Source organism: Thalassophryne amazonica, chromosome 19 (genome assembly GCF_902500255.1).
Source record: "Thalassophryne amazonica chromosome 19, fThaAma1.1, whole genome shotgun sequence".
Lineage (NCBI taxonomy): Eukaryota > Metazoa > Chordata > Actinopteri > Batrachoidiformes > Batrachoididae > Thalassophryne > Thalassophryne amazonica.
Genome location: NC_047121.1, coordinates 36,819,141 through 36,846,685, shown reverse-complemented (window position 1 = coordinate 36,846,685; position 27,545 = coordinate 36,819,141). Strand labels below are relative to the sequence as shown.

Sequence of the window (27,545 nt, the reverse complement as noted above, 5' to 3'; positions counted from 1 at the left end):
ATGTCTGAAAAGACATGCTTTTGAGAAAAACTACAGATTTTACTTTTATTTATGTCCAGAGTTTAAGGATCCAGTGACCAATTTCATATTTATTTACTTTAAGACTCAGTAAAATGCTATTGACATAGAAAACCTGTACAGCCTACTTTTAGTACACAGAAAATTCACAGGAGGTATTGATAACGGAATCAATAAGGAATTGGATCGATAAGCGGAATCGATAATGGCATCGATATCGATAAAGTTATCAATACCCATCCCTTATTATTTATGTTAAAATGTGTTAGTTAGTTATGCCAAAGACATTTAAAAACACAGAGATGTTTAAATGTTTTTAAAAAAAGATGATAATATGAGAAAAGATAAAAATAGAAGAATAGAAAGTTGTTTAAAACACGTTTAAAATGTTTACAAAGGCTGTAAAATGTGTAAATGCATAGACAGTACCTTAAAAATGCACAAATACTTTTAAAATGTATTTAAGATGTGTAAAAGAATAAAAACAAACACACGAAGATATTGAAATTGTGTGTATACGTGTCGGTGTGGGGGGGAGCACAGCTATTCATTTGTTCTCTGGGGGGGGGCTCGCTCTCCCACACTTTGAAAACCCCTGAATTAAACAACTGAAAATTATAAAGAACACAATGCTCATATGGCTGAGGGTATTTTAGCATTGTGTTATATTTTTATTTATATATATGTGTGTGTGTGTGTCAAGGTCAAAATTGCGATCGGAGTCTCTACCAATCGACACTCTTGAGTACTACTTTGACAATATTTGGATCAGAGTTTCTACCAGTAGAAAGTGCAACAAAAGAGATCAACTATACTTGAAGAAAGGAAAACATTAATCAGAAATGTAATAACATATCAACTGCAAAGTCATAGTCATATAGTGTTGTAATTCTGCATCATCAAACATTGTGTATTTCAAGTATGTGAAATTAAGCTTTTTCAAAAATTTTGGTTTTCAAACTCAATATTGTAACTTTAGTTACAAGTTCCTCTGAGAGCTATCCAACATTTGGATTGGAATTTCTACCAGTAGAGATGATTGCAGTCTCTACTGGTGGAATCGCAGTTTCTACCAGATTGCAGTTTCAACCTTGACTGTTGTCTCACACACACACACACACACACACATACATATATATATATATATATATATATATATATATATATATATATATATATATACAGGGTTCTAGCTAGGATAAAATTTTAGCGTAGTGGTAATGTCGAGGGAGCTAAGCGACGGGGGGGTGCGGAAGTGGGGCAGCTTTTGAAAATTCAAGGTAAAAATTGGCCATCCTAGGGGTACCCAAAGGGGGAAAGCCAGGTACGACAGCCCAAGTCCCTTCATCATGTCCATAAGGCTGGGGAAGTTTGTGTGTGGGCAATCTCATTCTGGGTTTACCAGTACATGGCCCTCAGTGAGGCAGTCCGTGGACATTTTTAAGTCAAGAATTAAAACCTATTCTTATTCTCTTTGTTATGAGTAGTTTTTATTTTATGTTTTATTCTTTTACTTCTGTTTTTAATTAGGTCTTTGAATTTTTTCATTTTTATTTATTTATTTTAATTTTTTTTATGTTGAACTGTTCTGTGTGAGGCACCTTGAGATGGCTTTTGTTGTAATTTGGCGCTTTATAAGCTGATTAAATTGAAATTGAACAACATTTTATTGAGTCTTAAAGTAAATAAATATGAAATTGGTTACTGGATCCTTAAACTTTGGACATAATAAACTCTACATGATGGATCCTTGATCTCTGGACATAAACAGAAATAAAATCTGTTAGTTTTTGTCAAAAGCATTTCCTTTCAGACATTATTATTGGAATTAATGTCTTTCCATACATATGAGCTGCAGCTCTTGCAGATGTGATGCAGGTTAGGTTTATAAAGAATGTAAGACGTCTCATTTTGGGAGGAAAAACGTTTTAGTCGATTGTAGTTTGTCTGTATTGCAACGTTTGTAAGAGGTGTCATTTTATTTAAAGCGGCGATTTGTTTGAAGTTATTAATTCCGAGCGGACTCTGTCTCAGCAGCGTTTAATGCTGTGACAACGGAACGGAGGACGATTCTCGTTTCTCGACTGCAACAAGACAAGAGTCCCAGTTAGTGACTTTAATCCACACAAAAGTTACTCATGATATTTGATATTTTAATGGCTTTCAGAGGAGTTAAGAAGCGGACTTACCGCTTCTGAAGAGCAGCGAATCCGAGCCACGAGCCATTGAATCGAAGCGTGAATCGAAGCATTGCTTTGATTCACGCTTCAAACTGGAGTTGCACTGCAGAAACGGTTGATTACAGACGCTGTATTGAAACTCGTAATGGTCCAAAATAAGCGTAACGGGCCGTAAAATCAATCCATTGACCAGTACATAGTTCATTTAAGTAAATCTAGGAGTCTGTGTATTTGTGTTGTATATCTATTATTTATTTTTACATTGTATCTTTTAACTGTTACACCCCTGAGTCTTAAAAAGAAAACATGAAATTTTGGCTTCAGTTTGCCAGAAGGAGCGAGGGAGAATGAAGCCTAAATTTAATGTTTTCTTGTCTAAAACAACCTTCTTTGGCTCATTCCACCATGAAACTGGTGACAGTTAAAAGTTGCACTATGCATAGCTTCTCCAGTCGCAGCCAAAGAAGCCTGTGACTCTTTCAGAGTTGTCAGGGGCATCTTAATAGCTTCCCTCATTCATATCCTTGCAGTCACTCAGTTTTTGAGAGTTGCCAAACAGATTTACCATACAGTGCTATGCTGTTTGCACTTCTTAATGATGGGTGAGACTAAAATCCAAGACATGCAGTGATATCAAAATGTTCATGTATCCATTTGCAAATGAAAAGAAAACCTGGTGTCAACTTGATTTACTGTAAATTCATCAAAGGGTACTAATAACCGTGTCCACCATACATTTTCTAGCTGTATTTTTTTAAATTTATGAAAATATTTTGTTTTGTTTCTGTTCAATAACTTTGGAATAAAAAAATGTATTTTATTTATTTTAAAAATGGTTTGTTTTGCATTCATTGCTGCACATATTTTAAAATATGTTCTTAAAATATTGCCAGCAATTCTGACCACAAAAATACTTTTGGCACAAACATCTGCATGAATTGATATTGTCACTGAGTCCAGACTCCAAAATGGAAATCTGAGACATTTTGCTTGTTCAATCACTTTACTTATGTCAAACGTTTCTGTATTCCTTGTAAAGATGACGACAAAGTGTGAATATGTTCATGTGAGAATCCATATTGTTTTCAGAACTCAGAAGTTTCCACCTCTGGTTTTCTGAGTTTACAGTAATCTTTAATGCCATATAAGCACCGGTCTCAACGGCCTCAGAGCCTGTTTGGGTCTTGCTTCTTTTACTTATATATTTTCTTATGTAATTAATAGACATCCAAATTTCAGGATTTTGGAATACTAACTGTAGAAGAAATAACGTGCACACATAGATACATGCCAGCCTCCAGAAATACACTTTGTCAATTAAATTTCAATGAAACACAAGTTCAGGTGTGTTGTAACAACCCTGAAAATAAACATTAATATCTCTCTGCTGTTGTTAAGATGTGATTGGTAAATGTAATTCATTTTTTTCTAATCACTTAAATTAGTTTAAAATTGAATGTGTCTGCAGCACAGACTGATTTTAATGTTGTGGATTCATGTGTTTTTTTTTTGTGTTTTTTTTTTTTTGCATTTTTCTAACATTTGATTCATATTTTAAGTGTCTCAACAGAGCTATTCTTTTGTGATTAGAGTCTAGCAATCAAAGCAACGCTGCCAAAAAATCAAGAACTCTGCACGTGTGTGTGCTTCTTCCCCCAGTCAATCTGTATTTGACCTGTAGGCATGTGTGGAAATTTTACGAAATAGTGTTTGAGATGATAGATGGATTAATGCACAAGGAATTTATTGAGGGGAACTCCTTTACTCCATCATTTTCTGTGAGGACAGCACATTTTAGTGCCACGTCTGGTGATGTAGATGTTTGTATTATAATATGATGTCTCTGTTACGCGGGCTTGTCGAGGCGTAATAGAAATGTGGTTATGACTCTAAAGTTTTATGAAAAATAACTTTCTCGGGTGTTGTAGTAACATGTCTTTTTAAATATTTTTTAATGCTTTATTTTTTTATTTGACATTGATCTCGTTTTCTTTATGGTTTGTTGCATTTTGACACCTTTTCTTAGCAATTACTTAACCATTTAAAACCAAAGCAGCCCACATACGGGCCCAACTAATATTGTAGAACCAACATTTTCTCAACAAAATGGCAACACGTATATATGAAACTTAGCCTGTCCAGGACATAATGACCCAAGCACAATATTTTTTAATTAAAATTTCATAAAACCAGAAAATAGTTCCCAGGATAAAACATAGCACCCTTTCTTCCTGATGATGTCAATTCTGGGAGGGTGTTAAATTTTAAAGTCTTCAACTGTAGTTCAACAGTAGAGTAGCAGAGAATTTTATTACTGGGTCAGAGGTCCCGTCAACATTTGTTTCAACATGACAGTGGGGGCACCATTTCCCATTTGTAAAACATGTCGCCAAGTGCCATGTCCCTCCATAGAACAAATAGCTGCCACGTCATTTGTAGAGTAATGCACAGAAAATGGTGTTGCACGCATACTTGTTTTGTCATTTTTATCTATGGTGCAGTCACTTTCTTCTGTCTCATTTTAGCATTATACAATAATAATAAAGTTTATCAGTTTGAACGTTAAATATCTTGTCTTTGTGGTGTATTCAGTTGAATATAGGTTGAAGAGGCTATACAAATCATTGTATTCTGTTTTATTTACATTTTACACAACGTCCCAGTTTCATTGGAATTGGGGTTGTACAACCACTGCACCAAACCTTGTCTCATTGTGGCCCATGTGACAACAGATGAGTGGAAGTACATTTCCTGTTTAAACAACATGAAAGCTGGACATGCAAGTACATTAGAAGGACGCTATCAGTGACACTTGCACTGTGCTGTGCCCTGCTTTGTGCTAGGTGCAAGATAGGGCCCTTAATCATCTGTTCAAGAGTTCTAAGTTTTTACTTTGGGGAATGTTAGTTAGGTGGAAATGTTTAAAAGCAGCTACAGGTTATAAAGGGTTAATATGTAAAATCATTTAATCCATAATGTGCATTTGTGGACTCACAATAAAACTTTACTCTTGCTTCTAACTTCTACGCAGTACTAAGTTGACAGATATAACTTTTGTTTTTCCATGGCACTGATTTTTGGAGGCTTACGTGCCGTCCCCTCTCACCTTTTGTTGAACATAGTTTATATAGATGTGACGTGTCCTGTAGGGGTTACAGTCAATTTGTTTAAAAAGCGATACTCATGACATAATCAGGCCAAGGTGACACAGAGCACTTCCTCTCAAACACCAGGTTTTGCATCTATTTTGTCCTCTTTTCTTCTCTTGCTGTCACTCCCTTCCGTGCTGCTGGCGCAGCTATTTGCATCAGATGGTGGCGCATAGAAATCTGTGACCACAGGTGTCAAGAAAGCCGCGACAGTATGAGGAGGAAGTCTGTCTGCACGGTCTGCCCGTCACCTGCATGCTACCTGTCAATCTGTCACCATTTTATCACACAGGTGGTGCAGGCCTGACCCCGGCAACAGCACAAACAAGCCTTTGTACTTCCGTCAGTATCAGAGAGTTCATCTCAGGTTTGACAGATGGGGACATACCGAAGCTGTCTTGTGTGCAGCCAGTGGGGGAAAGTGCACAATGACATGCACGACTTTGAATGATAAATACTAGAAGACCTGACTGAAAAAAACAATTAATCACACAAATAGGCTGTAGGCCAACTGGTATTTGATTGTAATTATTCACTTATAGCATTCTAACATTTTCCTGTTAGGGCAAACATAAAATGAAGTGGTGAAGGTGAAGTAGCATAATGCAGGAGCTACAGGTTAAATAATAGTGACTTATTTCCTCCGATCAACATTTGTCACTTCATCAACAAAAGGGCTAACCTTACTAACCCCTAGAGCAAGCACACAGGCGACAGTGGTAAGGAAATTCTCCCTCTGATTTGAATAAGGAACCTCAAGCAGACTAGACTTGAAGGGGTGACCCTCTGTTTGGGCCAATGTACTGACACATTTGACAATACAAATATGCAGGAAATTTTGGGAGTCCATGCTGGTATCTAGGATGGGAGGCCTGCAGAAGAAGATGCCCACTTCTACTTCTGGATGGAGCCGCATCTCAAACAGAGAGAAAAAACAGAATCAGGGGGCAGAAAGACAACAAATAAGGTATTGTTTGACAGTATTAAGCAACAAGCAAAACAGAAGGAACACTAGCCCTATCCACTAGCCCTAAGCTTCACTAACAGACCCAGACTTTAGATCAAGTTGAGGCCGCGAAAAAAAATGAATTTAAAGGGTAGGGAGCATAGTAACATACTATGCCAGTACACTAGCCATACGAAAGAGAAAATAAGTGTCTTTTAAGTCTGGACTTGAAAGTCTCTACAGAATCTGGCTGTTTTATTGATGCAGGGAGATCATTCCACAGAACAGGTACAGAAGAGAAAGCTCTGTGACCCGCAGACTTTTTATTCACATTAGGGACATAAAGTAGTCCTGCACCCTGAGAATACAGAGCCCAGGCCGGTACGTAGGGATTAATTAGGTCAGCTAAGTAAGGAGGTGCTAGTCCATGAATAATTTTACAGGTTGGTAACAGAACCTTAAAATCTGATCTTACAGGGTCAGGAAGCCAGTGAAAAGATGCCAAAATGGCTGTAATGTGGTCAAACTTTCTGCTTCTTGTCAAAAGTCTGGCAGCAGCATTTTGAACCAATTGGAGACCCCTCGTGCTGGAGTGTGGTAAACCAGAAAATAGAACATTGCAGTAGTCCAGTCTAGAAGAACAAATGCATAAATCATGGTGTCAGTATCAACCATAGACAGGATGGGACATCATGCTTTGATAACATCTGACCTTTTAACGCAACATCCTGAGGCACTGCAATGTTCACTTTGAAGACTTGCTTACAGTTGTGCTCAGATTTTTACATACACTCGTCATGGACATGAACGTCATGGTAATTTTAAGCTTTTAATTATGTTTTTGAGCTGTTCTTTTGCCAAGGTGGAATAACTGTCCAGCATATGTCATTGGTAGCTTAAAACAAAAACAAGAATTGGGTGCACAAGTTTGAATTTATTTAGGAACTTTTCTCATCCACACAAGGTCATTCATACATACAGGGTGAAATGTATACATGAAGTCATGTTAATCCTTTCATCTGGAGGTCTGGAAACCAGCACAAAACTTTCAAGAGTCTTTATTGTCATATGCACAGTGAAAACCTGGTGTTACACCAAAAGATAAAAAAAAAAAGTATCAAACTACACACACTTAACAGCACTGAAATAGATACGTAGACCTGTATGAGGATTATGTAGCTGTTGTGCACCATGTCATAAAGTGCATATGCACCTGAGATGGTTATGTCAATAAATATTGCACTTCAGAATGTATGTGAGTTAAGCCGTGTTCAGCAGTTTAAATTAGTGGGAAAGTGCAGCATGCATTCAGAAGCCTAAAGGCCTGTGCAGAGAAGTAGGTCTTGTTGTCAGTCTTGTTGTCCTTGAGCTCACACCTCTGTATCTTCTGCGTGATGGCAGCGGTCTGAAGAGACTCCTGATGACCCTGGTGTGATGAATGTCCTGGAGTGAGGGGAAATCCACTCCTGAGATGCCTTGTGCTGATTTTATCACGCTGCCTTGCTTTCATGAAGCCGTATCACACTGTGATGGAATTGGTGGGGAGACTTTCTATTATCCTCCCTGTACAAGTCGCTGAGGATTGTTGATGACATGCAAACTTTCTTCAGCCTTCTTATGCCGCGTTCACACCGGGCGCGATCAGACGCTACAAATTCGCGTGGGTCACCAGGCGACGGACGCGCCTCCTTCGCCCGGTGTGTTGCTCTGCTTGGGTGGACTTTCGCTGCGAAAATTCGCCCCGGTGCATCATCAAATAGGAGGAGCTTCCATTCCGCTCGCCGGCTCCAGTTGTTAGTCAAGCTAACATGACGGACCTTGATCACACGGAGCGAGTTGCTGTGGAAAGCTCCCAATACAGAGAGTATCATTATTTGCTGCAGGAGCTGTGTCTGGGTGATGGCCGCTTTCAGCGGTCCTTCCACCTCTGTGGGACCCAGTTTGAGGATCAACTGTCCCGTTCGCGCGCGCACATGTAAACAATAAAAAAAAAAAAAAGAAAGAAACTCTGCTGCTTGCTGCAGCTGGCTCTTCCCCCAAAAAACTCTGTCATAATTGTGTTTAGAAACCAGTCACCATTTGTTTTATTATACATCTGTGTAGTTAATTAATAAAATATTCTCTACAGACGATTCGCTCGCGCGTGCACGTAGGAAAAAAAAGAAAAGGAAAAAGCTCCGCTCCCGCTGCTGCAAGTAGGGCTGCTGCTCGCTCCAAAAACTCTGTCATAATTGTGTTTAGAAACCAATCACCATTTGTTTTATTATACAGCTGTGTAGTTAATAAGTAAAATAATCTCCAGGACGATTCGCATGCATGCGCACGTAAAATAAAAATAAAAAGAAACTCCGCTCCCCGCTGCTGTGGTGCTGCTGTTCGCTCCAAAAACTGTCATGATTGTGAAATAAAGGACAAAAGAGACATAAGTCTTGCTCACAGGCTGCTACCAGATACAGAACATGTTCTCATCTTCAGTCAAACTCCAGACATCTCCACGTCACTACATATTCAGTCCCTGATTGGTCATTGCGACGAGACGAAAAAGTTCAGATTTTTGAACTTGGGGAGGAGGGCAACGCGACGTGACGCGACGCAATATCGCGCCACAAATGCGCAAAACGCTCAAAATCGCTTCACTCGCATCGCTTCACTCGCGTCCATCGCGTCGCGCTGCGCGGTTTGGCGCCAAAACGCGTCCTTACATAGGGATTACATGGCAACCTGTGGCTGCAGTCGCTCGCGTCGCACCCGGTGTGAACGCAGCATTAGGAAGTACAGTCGCTGTTGGGGCTTCTTGATAATTTGGTGTGTGTGTTATGAGACAAAGTGAAATCCTGTAATGATCGAAGAATTTCAAGGTTTTCATCCTGGCTACCTCTGTCCCACCAGTGTGTGTGTGTGTGTGTGTGTGTGTGTGTGTGTGTGTGTGCTCCCTTTCTCCTGAGATCCATGATCAGCTCCTTGGTTTTCTCTGCATTTAAGGTTGTTGTGTTGGCACCAGGAAATAGGGATGTGAATTGTACAACAACTCACGATTCAATTCGATTCCGATTGTTGGGGTGACAGTTCGATTCAGAATTGATTTTCGATTGAAAGAGCTCTGAGATATAGTTATATTACTTAAAAAATGTTTATGTTTAAGAAAATGCAGCTTTACAAGGTTAATCAAGTGATTCTACATGTAAATTTATTTATCTGCTTTGCTCGTTCAGAGTTGGCTGGCAGTTTAGCGAAGCGCTGGTCAGTAGTCGGCAGAGACCGCTGCTCCACTTCTTTTAGCTCCGGGTGATGGCGCAGCATGTGGGCTTGTGGGTTTGAAGTGTTTCCGAAGCACTTGACTTTTGTTTTGCAGATTTTGCACACTGCATAAGTCATGTCAAGCTCCTTCTTACTCAGCAAATAATAAAATCCAAAATGCGCCCAAACATTTGCTTTCAGCAAAGACGGTGCTGGCTGAATTAGCTCTTCGTCCACCAGCTAAGCTGCAGCTCACAAATGTTTGAAGCACGCTGGATCCTCCCCTCGTGGGGACGCTGTAGTACGGAGGCCGTTGCCTGACAAACAGTACATGCAGCGAGTAAGTAAGAAAATGTTTTAAAAAATGCTTTTTAAAAATCGATTCTTGGACATTTTGGATCGATTCAGAATCATAATAAATAAGAATCGTGATTTGAACGTGAATCGATTTTTTTTTTTTTTTTTTTTTCCGGCACCCTTACGAGGAAACCAGCTCACTGATATTGGCATGTATTTCGTGATTGCTGTTACATGTCCTCACAGGCGTGCTGGTTGCTCAGTTCAGTGTTTCCACTTTGTAGTGTAAATGCAGTTGGCCCACTTGAATGTAAATTGGTCTTATTTTTGTTTTGAGCTTGGCACTTGTGAGCAGGGCAAATTGTGCTAAAGTCCCGTTAAAACACTCTTAGTGAAAAGATTGGGCATGCACTGGTGAAGAAATGCACATTTTGGGGGCAATTTGCATAAAAGATTCATGTGGGTTGTTATTATTTTAAGGGATGTTACTGGATGTGATTTTCATGAAACTGTGGGGAACAACTTGGACTATTGAAAGGTGCACTGGCACAAGCATGCCTATGACTCACGTAATAGCACGAACGTCATTGTGGCGATCTCACCCTCTGGGTTCACAGCTGGACGCCGTTCTTTATTCCACCAGCTGCCACGTGCTCTACGCTGGATGCTGCGTATATAAAATAATTATTTTGTGGTGGATTAATCTTTTTTTTCTTTCTGCAAATTTGCTGTTGAAAACGGCTCTAATCGTATCCTGAATAACAGAGGAGGCTGCAGCCGGAGCAGTTTGCACCTAACTACCTGCAGAAAGCATTTGGAGCCCTCTAAAAAGGTAATTATTTGTCATGTTTACATTGTCATGGCTTGATAAAACAGTTGCGTGTTCTTTCCTTCTTGTGTGCAGCTGTTAAAGTATGTTTATAAGAGATTTAACTTCTTGTTATTGTTCAGACGAGCTGCGCTCTGATACGAGCTGCTGATGTCACCACTCGCTCTTCACTTCTTTACTCCACTTGACGAGCTGCACGTCGTGTTGGAGATTAGATCACGCCACATAACACGACCTTTGTGCATGAAAGATTTTTTTGAACATTTCAAAATTCTCTGTGCGCAATAGCACGCACTGCCGCCCCTCTCGTGTCCTGTCTGCACCCGTTAAAGACGAGTTTTTTCTCCAGCACAACACAGGTCGTGCTAGTGCGCGAGTCAAATGCGTGTTCGTGTCAGTGCACCTTAAGAGTAGAAACCATTCCATTAAGGCCCACTTTACACACACAGAGATCGTTGGGTAACCATTGAGTGATTAAAAATTTGCCTGAGGCAGGGGTATTCAACTCCAGTCCTTGAAGGCTGGTGTCCTGCAACTTTTAGATGTGTCCAACACACCTGAATAAAATGGCTGAATTACCTCCTCGGTATGCAGTTAAGTTCTTCTGAGTGCTGCCAATGACCTCATTAACTAACTCAGGTGTGTAGAAGCAGAGACACATCTAAAAGTTTCAGGACACCGGCCCTTAATCAGTGAAATCACCTGCTAGAGTCAGTGGCTGCAAGGAAAACCTGCACCCTCTCGGCCCTTTCTGGAATGCTATGGACACCACTGTTCTAAGGCCTCAAAAAAGCCGCTTCAGTGTAAATGTTTGGAAGATCCTTGAGTGCTCGTTGTGTGATCAAAAATGCAATTTTTTTGACCTCCTGCAGTGACTGTTGACTTTCCTGAGAATTCATTGTGTGACAAAGAGAGATCATGAGAGATTTACGAAGATCGCCGATAGATCCAGTGTAACCAAGAGAGATCATTCATAGATTGATGAGATTGAGAGGTTGTTGAGCATTCACTGTAGATTGTTGAGAGTTCATTGTGAGATTGCTTCCCTTGGAGATCATTGAGAGAATGTTTTGTACTGTATCAAAACTTTGAGGAGACTGTGGTGACTGTGGAGATCAGTCGAAGATCACTGAGAGCTCTTTGCGATCGCTGAGCGCTCACTGAAAGATTGTTCAGAGATTTGGTCTTTTTTTTTTCTTTTTTTTTTCATCTCTCAACCATCCGCATCTTCTGTAACAGGCGTAATGGGACAGACCAGTCAAAGGGAAGTGTCCAGGACTTGTTTTTTTATTATTATTATTATTATTATTATTATTATTACCCAGAATAGAGAACAAGCATTTTGGACCTTTACTGACAAACATTAGCAGGTAAAGCAGCACACATCACCTGGAGAATCCTGGGGATAATCTTTGTAATCATCATGGGCCCTCAATTTAAACATAAATAAATAAAACTCCCACAATGTCATTGGAGATGATTGCTCTTTTTTTTTTGTCTTGTTTTGGGGCATGTTTTGCATTTTGTCAAGTGCATAATTGGTGACTGCTGAGGGAATAATCGAGACACTTCTGCGCTCCCAAGACAAGCAGCTTGATTGGTAATGATTATAACTAATGGCGCCGTTATTCGCTCTTGTCTCTGCACGTGTAATCCTCACCTCATTGCGGGATTACATTTGTTGTGCGTTTTGAATGGGAAAATTCCTGTATAATCAGAAACACAGCACGGTGTGATCTAGGAAACAAAATCTCCCCCTCCCCTTGCTTTCTTTAACTTATTCATTTTCTTCCTCTCTGCTAAGTTGCTGATAACAGAATCCACCTGTGATGGAACATAAGAGTTGAAGAGGAAGCATGACTCACATTTGGCAGCGTTTTGTGTTTCTGTGTTAATGAAGTTTATTTAATTTGCTAAAATCAACTATCTGCACTTTTTTCCCAGCTCTGTCAGACTTTGTAAATTCTGACTTGGTTGTGCCGTCATTATAGGAAAATAATTTCTGCTCTGTTTCCTGAGATTGCCCTAAAGCGTAGTAGTGTCTCGGCACCACTACACTTTCTGAAGTGCCGCTGTTCTTTCAGATGTCGCTGCCATGCTTCTTAAAGCAACAACACTGTTTCATTCAATTAAAAATAAACAAACGCTGTGGCAAGGTTTTTTTTTTTTTTTTTTTTTTTTTTTGGAGGGGTGGGAGTTCTTTTAATAATACTGCACATTCAAAGTAAGTTCTCTCATGTGATGAGGCAACCAAATGACATTGACATGTTTTACTAGTTGGAGCTGCATTTGGCTTGTTAAAAGAAAAAATCAAAGTACATTATGAGGTCATTGAACAGGGTTGAAGGAACATAAAGGTCCAAATCTTTAGGTGTTCTGGTGATGCCTGTCTTACTATAGGGTTGTGAAACTTAGACGCTAAGAAGTAACCCACAGTGATGAGTAGATGTCTTTGGTACAAGGTAACTTCTGAGGATCCTTTGGTACCCCTGGAATGACTTTCTGTCAAACAAGTGGTTACTGCTGGAGACTCGCAACAAGAGTATCTCATCCACTGTGAGGGAATGTCAGCTACGATGTTTTGGCCATATGGCGCATTTCTCTGTTCATGATTCAGCATCTACCTGCATCAGTGTTGAGGAACCCAGTGGCTGGGAAAGCCACTTTAAGAGGTGGAGATAGACAGGTTGTCTGCCTGAGTGGTTGTCATGCAGGACAGAAGGTGCCTCCATAGTATGGTGAATACAGTGAGGCGTGGCACCAGCACATGTTCCCAGACCTGACTCCTAACCTGAGATGAAAATGCTGATACCTCCGTCACACTAGAGGCCGAATGAGACTGAATGCTGTCTGAATGAAAATTTGACCTCTGTTTGGGCAAAATCGAAAACCTCCGACAGCGTTCTGTGTGCACTCCAAACAGTCAGACAAATTCCTGTGGCCCGCCCAAATGTTTAGCAGATGCTCAAAACATTTGAGTGCAGTCGAGGTGGAAAAAGCTTGAACTGTGGTCGAAGTACAGTCTTACTACAGTCTGACTGCATTCTAAATATTCTCACAGTGTGAAAACAGCATTTGGAACAGTCTGATCGCACTTGAGAGACATTCACCATGGTCAGGCACATCACATCCTGCCAGCATGTCCTGATTGTGTTACGGATGAGCCGTATGTGTACCTTCACTGCATCCCATTCGATCCAGTGCACAAAAGAGATTTTGGTATGTGCAGTGTCTGTGTCATGCATTCATGTTTTGAACTAGACTTGAACATTGCGCAGTCAAACTGAAAGCATTGGGTCACTGCGAATCAGTGCGTCTCAGAGCCACGTAGCAGCGCTCACATCTGAACCGGGTGTCATATCATAATAAACCTTAAATTACAGATATATTGTCATTCCCTGCCATGGGTTATATAAGTTGTGAAATATTAAGATCGTCATAGCTGTAACACCACAAGCAGATGCACCGCACTGCTGCCCCATGGCGAGTCAATGCGTTTCAGAGGCTCAGTGCGGGCAGCTGAATGGCGTGTCACAACTGTAATACACATATTATGATACGTATACCATCAAACTCTTTAGGAGGAATGATGTTCCCACTGCATTGACAAGCCATTACAATATAAATAAAATAGAAAAAGGTTGGGGGCAGGGGGCCCTTGGGGATCAAACACTCAAGATTGAAATACCTTTTGATTGCTGAATAATTTAGCATGAAATCCTTTCTTAAATATTTTGAACATTGTGTTTAATGCTGTCTGAGAACCTTCAGTTATACAGTGCAACAACTTCTGGCATATTTTAATGCAATAAATGAGAACCTGCTGAATATCTAATATTTGTAAATGACAAGTAGGTGAAATGTGTTGACTTTCACTATATTTTAGGTGATAAAAGAACATAATTGCTGTAGCAGTAAGAGCAAGACCGATCAGTCAGCTTGTGTTGATAACAGACATATCATTTGTCGTTACTTGTTGATTTGGCATCATTGATCTAATATGAATGGTTGTGGAAACTGAACGTTTGCCTTTGGACTTGCGCCTCGGGCTTTACGCCACTCTGTGCACTTGGTCGCTCACTGTTTGGCGTAAAGGCTCTTTTAAACGACAGCATTTCAATCCGAGTAAGCACAACGTGATCGTTAGTTCACGAGCCAGAAAAATGGGCTTCATGGGCTTTTTTTTTTTTTTTTTTTTTTTTTTTTTTTGGTGCTTTTACATTACATTTATTTAGCAACTTACTTTGTCTTGTTTGTAAAACCATAAAATGGTTTACATACATTCCAAAAAGCATCAACATTTTGATATGCATTGAAAAGGATGGAGGTGAAATATGATCTTTTTATTTAACACGAACAAATAGTTCATCTCTTTTTTTGGGTGTGTGTGTGAGTGGTGGTGGTGGGGGTATCTACACGGCAAATCCCTGTCATTCATAATGTTTTCATGTGCATCTTTGCCACTGTGACATTGTTCACTGATTCACCTCGCTCTGTGTCTGAGCATTAAAAGAGTCTGACGTAAGTCTGGCTTTCTAAATTGGATATCGCACACGGCAGATGACGAATTGGGGTGGCAGCCGCTCAGAGGCTTTGTTTAGCATTCCAAGTCCAATGTGTTTTGAAAAGCATTAATGAAGGACATGGAGGAATGAAATATCACCTGCAAGTTGAGTCAGGAGCCATGTCAAATCCGGGCCATGCCTGTGAGATGAGCCTCTGTCATCACGCCATTTTCTGCCTCATCTCCCGCCTGAAAACTACAGGATAAAAGCTAGAATTTTCTACAATGGTTGTAAATGAACAAAAAAAAAAATTGATATTGGAGTGGTAAGATGGTAAAATAATTCTCAATTTACTTTATTTTTTATCTTCTTTCACCAAAACATTAAATCTAGGCTTATATCTCAGATATACCTTCTGGCAAATTGTAGCTGAACTTTCAGGTCTTCTTTCTTTCAGGTCTGTATAACTGGGGATACAGAATGCAAAATATGCACTGTGCACAGTTTTTCCAATCACAACCACAGAAGCCTATAACTTCTTCTGAGTTGTCTGCATGTCTTGGTGGTTTTCCTCACTTGTATCCTTCTTGCACAGTGACTCAGTTTTTGAGAACAGTCCACTACATGCAGATTTACCATAGAGTGCCATACTGTTTGTATTTCTTTGTAATTGATGTAAATAAAGTCCAAGACCTATTCAGTGACTTGGAAATGTTCATGTATCCATCCCCTGACTTGTCTGAAGAAAACTAGCAATTAAACTGATTATATACAGGTATTATACTAAAGGGGCTGATTAATGATGCAACCATCATCTTGGCTTTTATATTTTTAATTAATTCATATGAAGTTGTAGAGACTTGCTTCCGGTTTCAGTCTAAGGAAGATAAGTGTAGAAATCTTTATATTGAGAAGCCTGATTTAGTGTTTGTATATAAAATGCCATAAATATACCAAGGGGCTGAATACTTTTGCAAGCCACTGTATATTATTAATTAAAATGTTTTGTGGTCTGAGAACTTTCATATATACATAAGATACATTCACTTGTCTTGTTTGACATTAAAAATTTCATTTGTAAAGAGAAAATAGGGTGGCTTGTGTCAAAAAGTCATGAAAATACGATGCAATATGTATTCGTCACAGGTTTTGGTGGACACTTTATGTTAAAACATGAATAAGGATGAATTTGATTATCTAAATGTGTTCCTCTACCTAAAAACACATACATTTAGACATCAAAAAGCAGGTATCTATGTCAATTAGAAGCTGAGATAGAGCCATTTAAAGATATTTGTCATTGCTTATAAAAAATTTTGCCCAAGGGTGCAGTCTCTGCACCCGGCTGGAATATCTTTAGATAGATCCTGTCTACCATATAAAACAATAAAATATCTGTTATAGCTCTAAAAAAGGTTCCAGAAAAAATCTGATTCTGCCACCAGACTATTTCTGTGGCACTGATCTTCACCCTGTGGCTGCTGGGAAATACAGTCATCCAGTGTGTGTCTTGACATGATGGATGACACCTGCACCCGTTGAGCAATCGCTCCCTGGCGCACTATTGTTTTTCTTTTTCACTTTTGCGTGGGAACAAACTGCGTGCATTCCCGAGCCAAAACCAACTCAGATAATCATCACATCTGCATGATGTATGACCTTTTTCTCTTCGGGAAGACGAGTTATCAGAAGACCCGGAATTAAGTCAACGGCAGCGGTTCTGGCGCTACTACTGAGGCTTCTTGTTATGTTTGACTCAGCGAGTCACTGCATCATCCAAACAGAAGAATGTTTAAGCCTATCCTGCTGAATGTGGGTGAAGCAGCACTGTTTAGCACTCTGTCAAGTTGGTTCTGCTGACTCTGATAGCCCACCATATGTTCTTTAAGGCCCTATCACACCATGACTATTTAGCCAGCATATGCCAATACTGGCAGACATCTAATAAGTTAAGGGTAACTTTTATTTTTTATGCATACATATGTATATATGTTAAGAGCATGTTCGTGCACGCTGAAGCACGTCGAAGCTCACTGATATATGTCCTAATACGCAGAGCTCCTTGAAAAATTTGGGCATGCTGAAAAATTTCAACAAGTGCCAGCGTGTGACTCATACGTCCCGCACATGCGGGACATAAGCTGTAGGTATATTTTGTGATTGTTGGCACACGTTTCTTGTAATTTAATCATAAGTCTAAATATGTCCATTAATGCTGGCCACTGATTGGCTGAAAGCTGCGTCCTCATGCAGACTGTTTCATTCACACAAATAGAAAATATAATCTGACGTGTTCATTTCAGTCCAATTCACCATCACAGCCTGAGGGACACGTATCCACATAAAGCTCCTGATTTTCAAAAATGACATCTGAAAATACTTTAATTCCTTGTCGTGGCTGTAAATGTAGCTTTTTAAAGCAAGTCCCTCGGTGGTTTTTCTGCTTCAGGTGCGTTTCTCAGAGGATGCCGGTGTCGTGCTCTGAATGCACAGAAGCGCTGCGATGATTTAAACTTTTAAAGCGCTGTCACTGACTGTGTGATCATCAGATGACCTGATCGATCAGGTGTGAGCAGACCCGAATGAAGGGCTGTCTCTCTTCAAATATATAAAGCGCCGCCGCTGACTGTGTGATCTGTCAGTGATCACACCAACAGATCACCGGATCACTTCATTCAGGTCTGATCGCAACTGATGGAGGCCGATTGGTGCTTTAAAAGTTTAAATAATCACAGCGTTTCACTATTCAGTTCCATGATGACCTGATCAGCGAACCTGATCAGAAAGCAACCATGTAGCGCTTTAGAAGTTTAAAGAGTCACTGCACTCCATTCATTCACAGCAGCATTTCCCACAACCAGTTGACTCATCAGAATTCTGTACACAATGAAAATGGTCCAGCAAGATAAAAAATAAAAATAACAAAATAATGTTAAATTACTCTGTTTCTGACACATACCACACCATGCAGTACTGAGCTGAACCACTCTGTAAATGCTGCTTAATCGTCAAGATGTGACAGCTGCATTTATTTATTAGACGTACGCCCACATATACCAGCGTTTTTAATACGGTCAGCATATGCCGGCTAAATCGTCAAGGTGTGACAGGGCATTTACAGTGTTCGACAGGAATGCCAACATTTTTGCGGCTGAATGTGGCATGAGCTCTGAGTAATAAGAAAACCGTGCTCTGCATGCTGCCACAGTAAAAAAATAAAAAAAATCTGTACTATCTTACTGTATCTTTGTTCACCTTTAACACTACTTGTTCACCCCATCATTAGAATATGTGAACGTCTGTGTTTGCGTGTCTGCATGGTGCTAGATGACAAAATCTGTCAATGCTATTGTGATGCAGCAACAAAAGGAATGTTCAAACAATGCAATCTCACAATATGTCATTCACCGATGCATTGCGAATCCTTATAAGTTAGCCAAATGGCAGGTCACTGTAATACTGCACTCCTCCTCTCAGAATCTGTTGAAGGTGGAGCTAATCCTGTGCACAGGAGAAGGAAGCAGCTGAATGAGGGAAAGGAACTCTGCGTCGTTGTCCCGTGGTTTGCCTTGAGCGCGCACAGTGATTGTTCATCGGAGGCTGTGAAGGGGTGTGAAGTGCTCCTGAGAGTGTGTGGCTTCAGTGCTGCTGGGCTTGATGATTAAACAGTAGTATGTGCTGACAGCTGGGTTAGAAGAGCACGATGCACTGGGGCCCAGTGGATGAAAAGCTGCCTCTCAGTTGTAAGATCAAAATAACAAAATTGCAATAACACATGCTCTATGGAAGATCCTGAAACATCAGTAGCCAGGTTTCCATTGTTTGAATGATGTCAGGTCTTATTTCCCCACACTGGACAAAATATGTCTATAGGACTTGTGTTAGAGGTCATGGCTGTCACTGGTATTATATGAAATACAGTGTCTTTTACTGCACATGGCATTTTGATTTTAAATGACAAAACGTGACACTGTGGCATCATTTCCTGTCAACGTTTTCTTTTTATACCCCCCCCAAACAAATTTTATATAGCAGTCACCCTGTCCGTTTGTCCTTCTGTCCATGAGATTTAAATTCACAAGTCCTCTTCAACCGATTGGTGGATTTCAATAAAACTTCACGCAGTGGCAACACACCATATCAGATCTTACATTTTCAAGGTGATTTAATTGAGCTTTTGTGTTTGAGTTTGTAATTTTCCACAAGAAGACTAGTGACCACTGTGGACGCCAATGGGGATCCAAGTAAAGAAGACATCTTTTAAGATTGACTTGGTAAGAACTGAGTCTGATTCATCAGAATCATACTCTGTTACACAGATTGGTAGAACAACAAGTTATCTCACTGAGCTACCTACTCTATATGAAGATGTGTTTAATATGTCATAATTGTCTTGTTACTCTTCAATATAGAGGCAGACCAGTCTCATTACTTTATTTCATCCCAAAAGATATAATGCATGCAAGCAACTAGTACAGCAGAGTGGAGATGATCAATGATCACACATCTAACAATACAACACATCAACCTGGCAAGAGAGATATCGACTTTGAAACCATGGTTATACACTTTTCTCTGTTTTTTAGTTTTTCCTCCGAAAACCCTATCCTCTTCTCATCTGCCATCAGTTGCTCTTAAAGCATCTCATCTGCAACACATGCACAAATAACACAACTTTGCTTTGCATTCAAGCTTGTCATCACTTGATTCTTTTCCAACTGCCATCTCAGAAGGACAACAAAAGTTCCTGACTGACTTTAATCTCACATCTAAAGACATTGTAGTGCATTTAGACATTACAGTGATCCCCCAAGAATGTGCACTTTAAGTGCACATTTTAAGTACTGAAGTAATCACTGAATCTGCACAGCGGCCCCCGACTGTGAATTTGCATTCTTAACAAATGGTACAACCCAGTATCTCCAGGAAGTGAGTTGATATTGAATAATTATTCACCATGTGTAATATCCAGTACCAATTTAACACCCAGTGCACAACAAAAGTAGTGTCTTATGACTGTGTTTAACTATCACTGCAATCATCAGTCTTAATAAAATATTTAATTTCACCATAAGGTTTTTTTTGGTTGCCATCTTTTCTTTACCTTAATCACACTTAATCCCTTAACGCCTATTGTTGCATATATGCTACAATATTTGACTCAAATATGCAACATACCAAATTGACCAGTATATCTGTTGTCGCATATTTGCAACATGCCAGTATTATTATTATAACATTATAGCATAAATTATTACCAAAATACCAAAATTACAACTTATTTTTTGTGCAAAAGTGAAATTAATAATCTCAACATTATTTACCATCTACTTAAAGGCAAAAACACACACAAAACATTTTTTTATATACAGCTATATAAATTCAGGCGTTAAGGGTTTAAATGTTCTGATATTATAGAACCTGTTTAAGTAAAATCTCAATAGGGCAGCACCTTGTTTGAACCCCTACGTGATATCATGGGATTTGACCACATCTGGGGACAGCCGGTGTGAGAACCCCGAGCGGAATGTGGGAGTTTCAGCACAAACCATTCAGTCCAGCTCAGTAAACTTAAAATCATACTCGCGTCACCTAGCGGACCTGCCTGTTTAAGACGTGCCGGTTTAAAATGGTTTCCTCTGAAACCCCCATACTACAAATGGTTTGTGCCGACACTCCCTCACTCCGCCCGGGGTCCAACGTCCTATAGTGGCAGAAAGTAGGAACTCTGGATGGTGAAGTCTTTTTTGCAAGTGGAGGGTACGATCTAAGTAGTCTTTGTTATTTTAAAGGTCAAAGCACATAGAGTCATGTTGTATATTGAATTTGTAATCATTGTAACTTTGTTGTTGTGATGTTCAGATATTGATCATTTCATATCAGCATCAAATGCCTAGGATCTGGAGTCTTGGCTATTTTTGGTCGTTTTTGACTACTTTTGGTTTTACCTTCATAATTTACCTTAACAAACTGTTTATCTGGCTTTGTTTGGTGTCATTTTTTCAGCACAACCTCACCTGTGTGACTTTGCAGTTTTTCTTTCATTCTGACATACTTCATTAAACAGTGACCTAATATTAACCCCAAAACAGAAAATTTGAATCAGAAAAAAGTTTTTTTTTTTATTGTGAAAACAGAAATATTTTAATGAACCATTTTCATTACTTAGAATGTAAATATAAATTGTAAACGTCAATTAAAAATATATGTAAATTGTAGCATGAAGTTATATACAACAATTCACATTAAAATGGAGGAAATGCTTCAGGCATTTTTGTGGCTATTTACATGCAATAAGATGCCACACAAATTATATTTGTGCCACTCAGAAAAACAATTCATGTTCAGTGCCCTTCAGAAACTTAAAAAAATTGTACAGATGTTACACCTCAATATCCATGTGTATTTTTCCCTAATTCTTTGTTTTTGTATCATTTTTATTGGTAATGGTACAGACTGTCCTGGCTGGGTTTGTACCCCCCCCCCCCCCAAAAAAAAAAAACAATAGAAAAAGGTGTTTTGGATTTGGGGGGGGGTCTCTCTACCTGAACTCTTGTGTTCTCCACCCCTGGAGCCTGCTCTGTGTTCCAAGAGTCAGGCTGGAGCAGAGGTCTCTGCAGTGCCGAGTCCTGGAGAAGATGGAACGAGAAGCACGCAGTCTGATTCACTGTGCAGCTCTGTGCATACAGGTCGGTGAATCCACCTGCTCCCCTTCATCCAGACCAGAACAATAAAGTTCACTTCATCACCAGATTGGTCATGCTCTGGTACAGAGTCTGATGACTTGCTCTGCCCTTCGATCATCTTCATGCAGTTCAAAACAAAGAAAGAGAAACTTGACACGCTGTTCCAAGACGCCTGATTATTTTGAGGCACTAAATAAATAACAAAAATCTACACCACACACTACACATGCTAAAACACTCAACCACACACACTAAAACTCACTCCAAGCATGGCAAATATCACAACATTGAAAACTGTTTGTGTCTGCTTTTCGCTTCACACAAAACCACACTGTGCTTCTCTCAGCAAGCAAATTACTTGGATTGGGGATCATTGATTATTTGGTAATATATTTTACACCAGTGATAAAGAAAAATTTGTGTTTTTTTTTCACTTGTTTGCTGTCGCAGACAGACACATGGAAGAAAAGTCCCGTTCGCAAAACACGCACACCCACACGCACGTGGGGTCTGTGTGTTGTCATCAATCCCACGTGGAGTTGGCGAATGTGATTGTTAGCATCTCAGTTTTCCACCAATGCTAACACCCCTCTCTCCTGCTGCAGTGGAGGGAGTCAAATTTCATTCCTGCAGCCATGAGGAAATCAGTTGTGTAGCAGGTTGTGAGGTACATCTACTTAATTAGGTCATGTGACTTTTGCGTCATTCGACTCCAGAGGGTTAAAACTGAAGAAAACTGAGTTCTATTAAATCTGCAGTTTGTTAGCCCTTGAATTAAAGCTGAAAGTCTATTACAAGAACATCTTGGTTTTCATGTGAACTCCATTGTAGTTGTGTTAAACGCAAAATCACAAAACTTGTATGACTGTCCAAATACTAATGGATTTGACTGTTTTTGTGCTGCTAATTATTTTTTTCTTCAAAATTGCATCAGATCTGCTGTACCATGACAGGAAGTTGGTCCTTATCAACCGTCTCAAAGTGAAGCACAAGGGCTCTAGGTCACATATATAAGTGTATGATGATATAAGGATGTTGTCTGGTGAAAGGGCTAAATGCAGTTGTGCAAAATGAGCGTGACCTTTTTGGGGAGCTTATGAAAGGTTTTAATTCCTGCAATTTATAAGCACTTGATGTCAAAGATGAGAACAAGAAAGAGTTGCCATCTAAGAAAATAGTGTTGTTTGGCCATAACAAGCCTTTACCACCACAGTTTTCTGGTGCTGCTATTGTTGCTAATCCTCTGTTTTTCTATTTCACCATAGTGACAGACCAACTCATAAAAATAACTTCAGAACCCTTAATTAATGACTAGCTTTGTATTGTGCAGGATGATTTTGTTGTTTTAACTGTTGAGGTTGCATTTGGTTGAAGACGGCGGTGATCAGAGACGTCCTTGTGTTTTCAAGGCTTTGCTCTTTCTGTGATAGGTCACCTGTCGGAGCGTGTTGGATCACTTCCCAGCAGCATTGTGTTTGAACAGGATAGTCAAGCTGTCAGGCAAATTTAGTACCCCAGCATTCACTGAAAGAAGTGATACACTCCATCTTCACCGCCAACCTCTTAACACCAAGGCCCCAAAAATCAGGTGTCCACTGCAGTACAGAAATCATGCTCGACCTTCAACTATCACCTCTCAGTAGCTTTGGTTCCCCCCAAGTTTAAAATTAAGATGCAACTGCAGACGGTCATTTTTTTTTCTGCAGTATTTCACTTGATAATTACTTCCATGGAAAACCCCCAGAAGAAACACTCTTTTTATAGACAATATGTTTAATTGAGCAAATTAGAGTGAGCCCATATTGCACAGCAGCTGTGTACACACAGTGGAATCTGTGAGGGGAGGGCATCGGGGCTCCAGTAAAGGGGATGCAGTGAGAATTGCACGACTTTAAAAACCCGACTGAGCAGAGGGCCCCCTCTGCCAGAGCGGCGGCTGTTCAAGACAGATGCATGCGGTTAGCGTTGGCGTGAAACCTCAGAGTCCCGGACTGATCAGCACACTCCGTCAGTGCCGCCACGTTCCTGAGATGATATCACTGGACACTTGTGACAAAGCATTGAGAATTATAGGTATTCGGAGAGTTTTTGAATAGATTTCTCACTGTATCAGTCATATCCATGTTCCTGTGAAGACAGCTCCGGGATTACTCAGGATGGCATTCAAATGAGTCACAATTGAAGCAATAAGGTTACTTCTTGATAAATGAGAGAGAGAGACTGTGGCAGAGTTTTTTCTATTATGTTTCAGAAAAATAAATCTGGGGAAAAAAATTTAATCATACTTTTCCTGGACAACTTTATTTTATTTAAATGGCAAGATGGCTTAAAAATGCTTATTTTTTAGAGGTCTTTCATGATTTTACATTAAATACTTATTTTGTTTTTTTGTGTGAAAGCTTAAAATTAAAAAATGCAATTTGGAATTATTATTATTATTTTATTTAAGGTCAAACATGCTGTTTTTTCTCTTTTTTTTCTTGTACTGCTGTGTGATGAAGAGAATTAATACAAAAATAATGAATTAAAAGAGAAACCTTGAGATGGATTATGATTTCAAAACAAATACTGCACTGATAAATGTGTGCATAAACTGCTGTGATCGCCCAATTTATGATGTTACACTCCAAGTTTCTTAACCTGGTTGATTTTTTTTTTATAATTATCTCTTAGGTCTGGTGGAGATCTGCTTAATGCACCCCCTGGATGTGGTGAAGACGAGGTAAGCCACCAACCCAATCTATAAATGTGTCCCATTGTATGGTAGCTGAGAAAAGCCACAACACTTCCAAATTAAGACAACATCGCCACCTAAAAATGCCAGATAAATGCTTGCAAATGCAAAACAACGGCCGCATTAAATCAACAACAAATAGACATCTTGCAAATTGAGAAAATGCTTGTGAACTGAGAACATGAAGAAATATATCCTAAAGCACATGCCATCATTTGATTTGTTAACATGTCTGTTGCAAGTTCAGACATTGCATACAAAATGTCAGTGTTTTACAAACTTATCCACAACACAAATAGCAGTTCACCACACAATGGACATACTAACAAAGCAAAAAGGTGTTTCTGCCTGGAGGACTTTAATGACAGACTGCTCAATAAATTGTGAACTACAGGCAGATCTGAGAAAGTTGACTTTATTGTTGATTTTGCTCTTAATTTCAATTTTCAATTTATTTGGTTATATAGCACCAAATCACAACAAAGCTGCCTCAAGGCAGTTCACACAAGTAAGGTCTAACCTTACCAATCCCTAGAGCAAGCATACAAGTGACAGTGGTAAGGACAAACTCTCTCTCATATTGAGGAAGAAACCTCAAGTAGACTAAACTTAGATGGGTGGCCCACTGCTTAGGCCATTCTAACAGTTACAAGATTTTGCAAAGTTTTACAAAACAGAACACAAAAGATGAATTTGTTGAGAAGTCCATGCAGGCATCCAGTCCACCAGCAGGGGTCATCCATCATGCCATTCAGTGGGCCTGTTCCCGCCGGCAGAGTCCACTCCACGTCCATTTCAGAAACCACGCAGTCATGAAATCCAGCACATGACAGAAAGAAAGAAAAAAACAAATCAGTCGGCCGGCTGCTAGCCCTAAGCTTCACTAACAGGCCCAGAGTTTAGCTCAAGCTGAGGCAGAGACCTGCTCCATTTACTAATAAAATGAATTTAAAGGGATCGGAAGCATAGTACCATGCTATGCCAGTATGCTGGCCATAGGAGAGGCAAAATAAGTGCTTCGTAAGTCTGGACTTGAAGGTCTCTACAGAATCTGACCTTTTTATTGCCATAGGGAGATCATTCCACAAAATAGGTACACGATAAGAGAAGGCTATGTGGCCCACAGACTTTTTATTCACCCTAAGGACACAAAGTAGCCCTGCTGAATTTGCAGCAGACACAAAAGCAAATCAAATTGTTGCAGGTGCTGTAGGATAGATTTGTTTGTACTCTGTTTGCAATACGCTGTCTCAAGTTTGCATTTTATGCTGCAGCTACCCTGTTGAACTGATGGGGTTTTGTTTTTGTTTTTTTGTTTTTTGGTCTTTGTATTTTCTGCATTTGCTAGTGTTGTGGCCTTTCTCAGCCACCATATTTGAAGTAATAAAATGGAGGCTTTTTGTCAAAGTTCATTTCTGTGCCATTCCTTTTTTGTGGCTGTGTGTTGTGAAGCTGTGAGCATACCAAGCCTCATTTCCATGCTCGGCGTGTGCAGCCAGCTCTGCTTTCTTTCTTTCTCCACACAAACGGGCACCGGTGCCAAGATCCTTATAGACATTTTGTGGAAAATGAAACGCATCATTTACCCATTTATGTTCCACATAAATGGGTAAATGATCTCTTTATGTTTGCAGATCACTCAAATTTTTTTTACTTACTTGATTCAATCTGACTTTTTTGTTGTTGTTGTTGTATGCCTGTGGTTTTTTCGGGGAACTTGCTACCTTCTGTGGCACGCTTTTCTCCTTCGTTGCCATCTACTATTTGTCCTTCATGTAAGCGCGGAAGCGGTCTCGGGCTGCAGAGTGATCAGGAGCCTCACACCACAGTGTCTCAGCCGGCCATAAACAGGTCGTGGGCTACTACTAAAGCTTTATAGTCTTTCACATGCCCAGCCAAGACCTCTGGCTTAGTTCTTAGCCCCCCTGCCCCATTCACTACTTGTCAGTAAATTGTACTGCTTTTTCTGTCATTTATGGCAGCAGTTTCTTGGTAAATAAATTGCTTGGCGTGCCTTTTAAAAAAGTGCGATGGTTGCACTTTGAAGGCAGTGCCACCACCAGAACACAGAGAGGAAACGTCAGGGATAAAAGCCAAGGGTGAGCGGTGTTGTATTAGTCGATATTCGATACTTTGAAAGCGCGCCGCGTGATTTACGCCCCTGTGCAGAAGGTATGGGGGTTTATTACAGGTAAGTCTCGAGCTCTGCCTGTCTGTCCTGGCACTGAGTCAGGGTTAAAAGTGCACTCGGTGTTTTCTTTGTAATGCTCTTCCTTAAAAAGCGGTTAAAGCTGCTGTAAAAGCTTGACAGTTTTATCTGTTTGTTTTCTGTTTGCGTCGCCATGTGTTTATGTTGATAGGCATTCTGTGGCCGAGAACGGGTTTGGGTAAATTGATTCCTTTTGCTCTTGGCCCAAGATATCCACCACATTTGCCTAATTAAATCAAATAATTGTTTTTTTTTTTTGTTCTTGTTGTTTTTTTTAATTGGAAGCTATAGACGAGGTTGATGGCGAAATCTCTCAAGTTTGCCTTTTTAGACCACAGCATGGTGATTGTGAATGACGTGCACTCCCAGAAACACGCTTCATGCGGATATAGATGCAGACGTGCATGCAAACTGTACATGCATGTTCACACACTTAACTCGCACTCATAAATTCATACAACAGCCATACATACCAGCTAATTGGGACACTGTGGGAGCTGAAATCTATTAGCAGAAACCTTGGAGGCAGGAGTCAGACACCGACACACCTCCACTCTCAGGCATGGCTCTTATTAGGCACCACTCCTGCTTTAATGTCCACTGGTCCAAATTGAACGGCAACTGGACTAAATTTACTTTTTTCCACCAACTCTGTATCAAAGGGATCTTTTTCCTTTCTTCTTTTTTTTCCGCCCCTCTTTTTGAAGGTACACTTGACAAAATCTGTACCTGAGAGCGGATGTTTATCTGTTTTC

General features: G+C 40.0%; 1 protein-coding gene across 5 annotated transcripts in view; it reads left to right on the top strand.

Moving 5' to 3' along the window:
- slc25a21 (solute carrier family 25 member 21) overlaps positions 1–27,545 on the top strand; it is a 223,410-nt gene that overhangs the window by 130,355 nt on the left and 65,510 nt on the right. For all 5 annotated transcript variants that reach the window (XM_034159457.1, XM_034159453.1, XM_034159454.1 and 2 more), the window contains one exon: positions 24,521–24,569. In XM_034159457.1, coding sequence (XP_034015348.1) covers positions 24,521–24,569 — 49 coding nt within the window. The remainder of the gene's footprint in view (positions 1–24,520; positions 24,570–27,545) is intronic.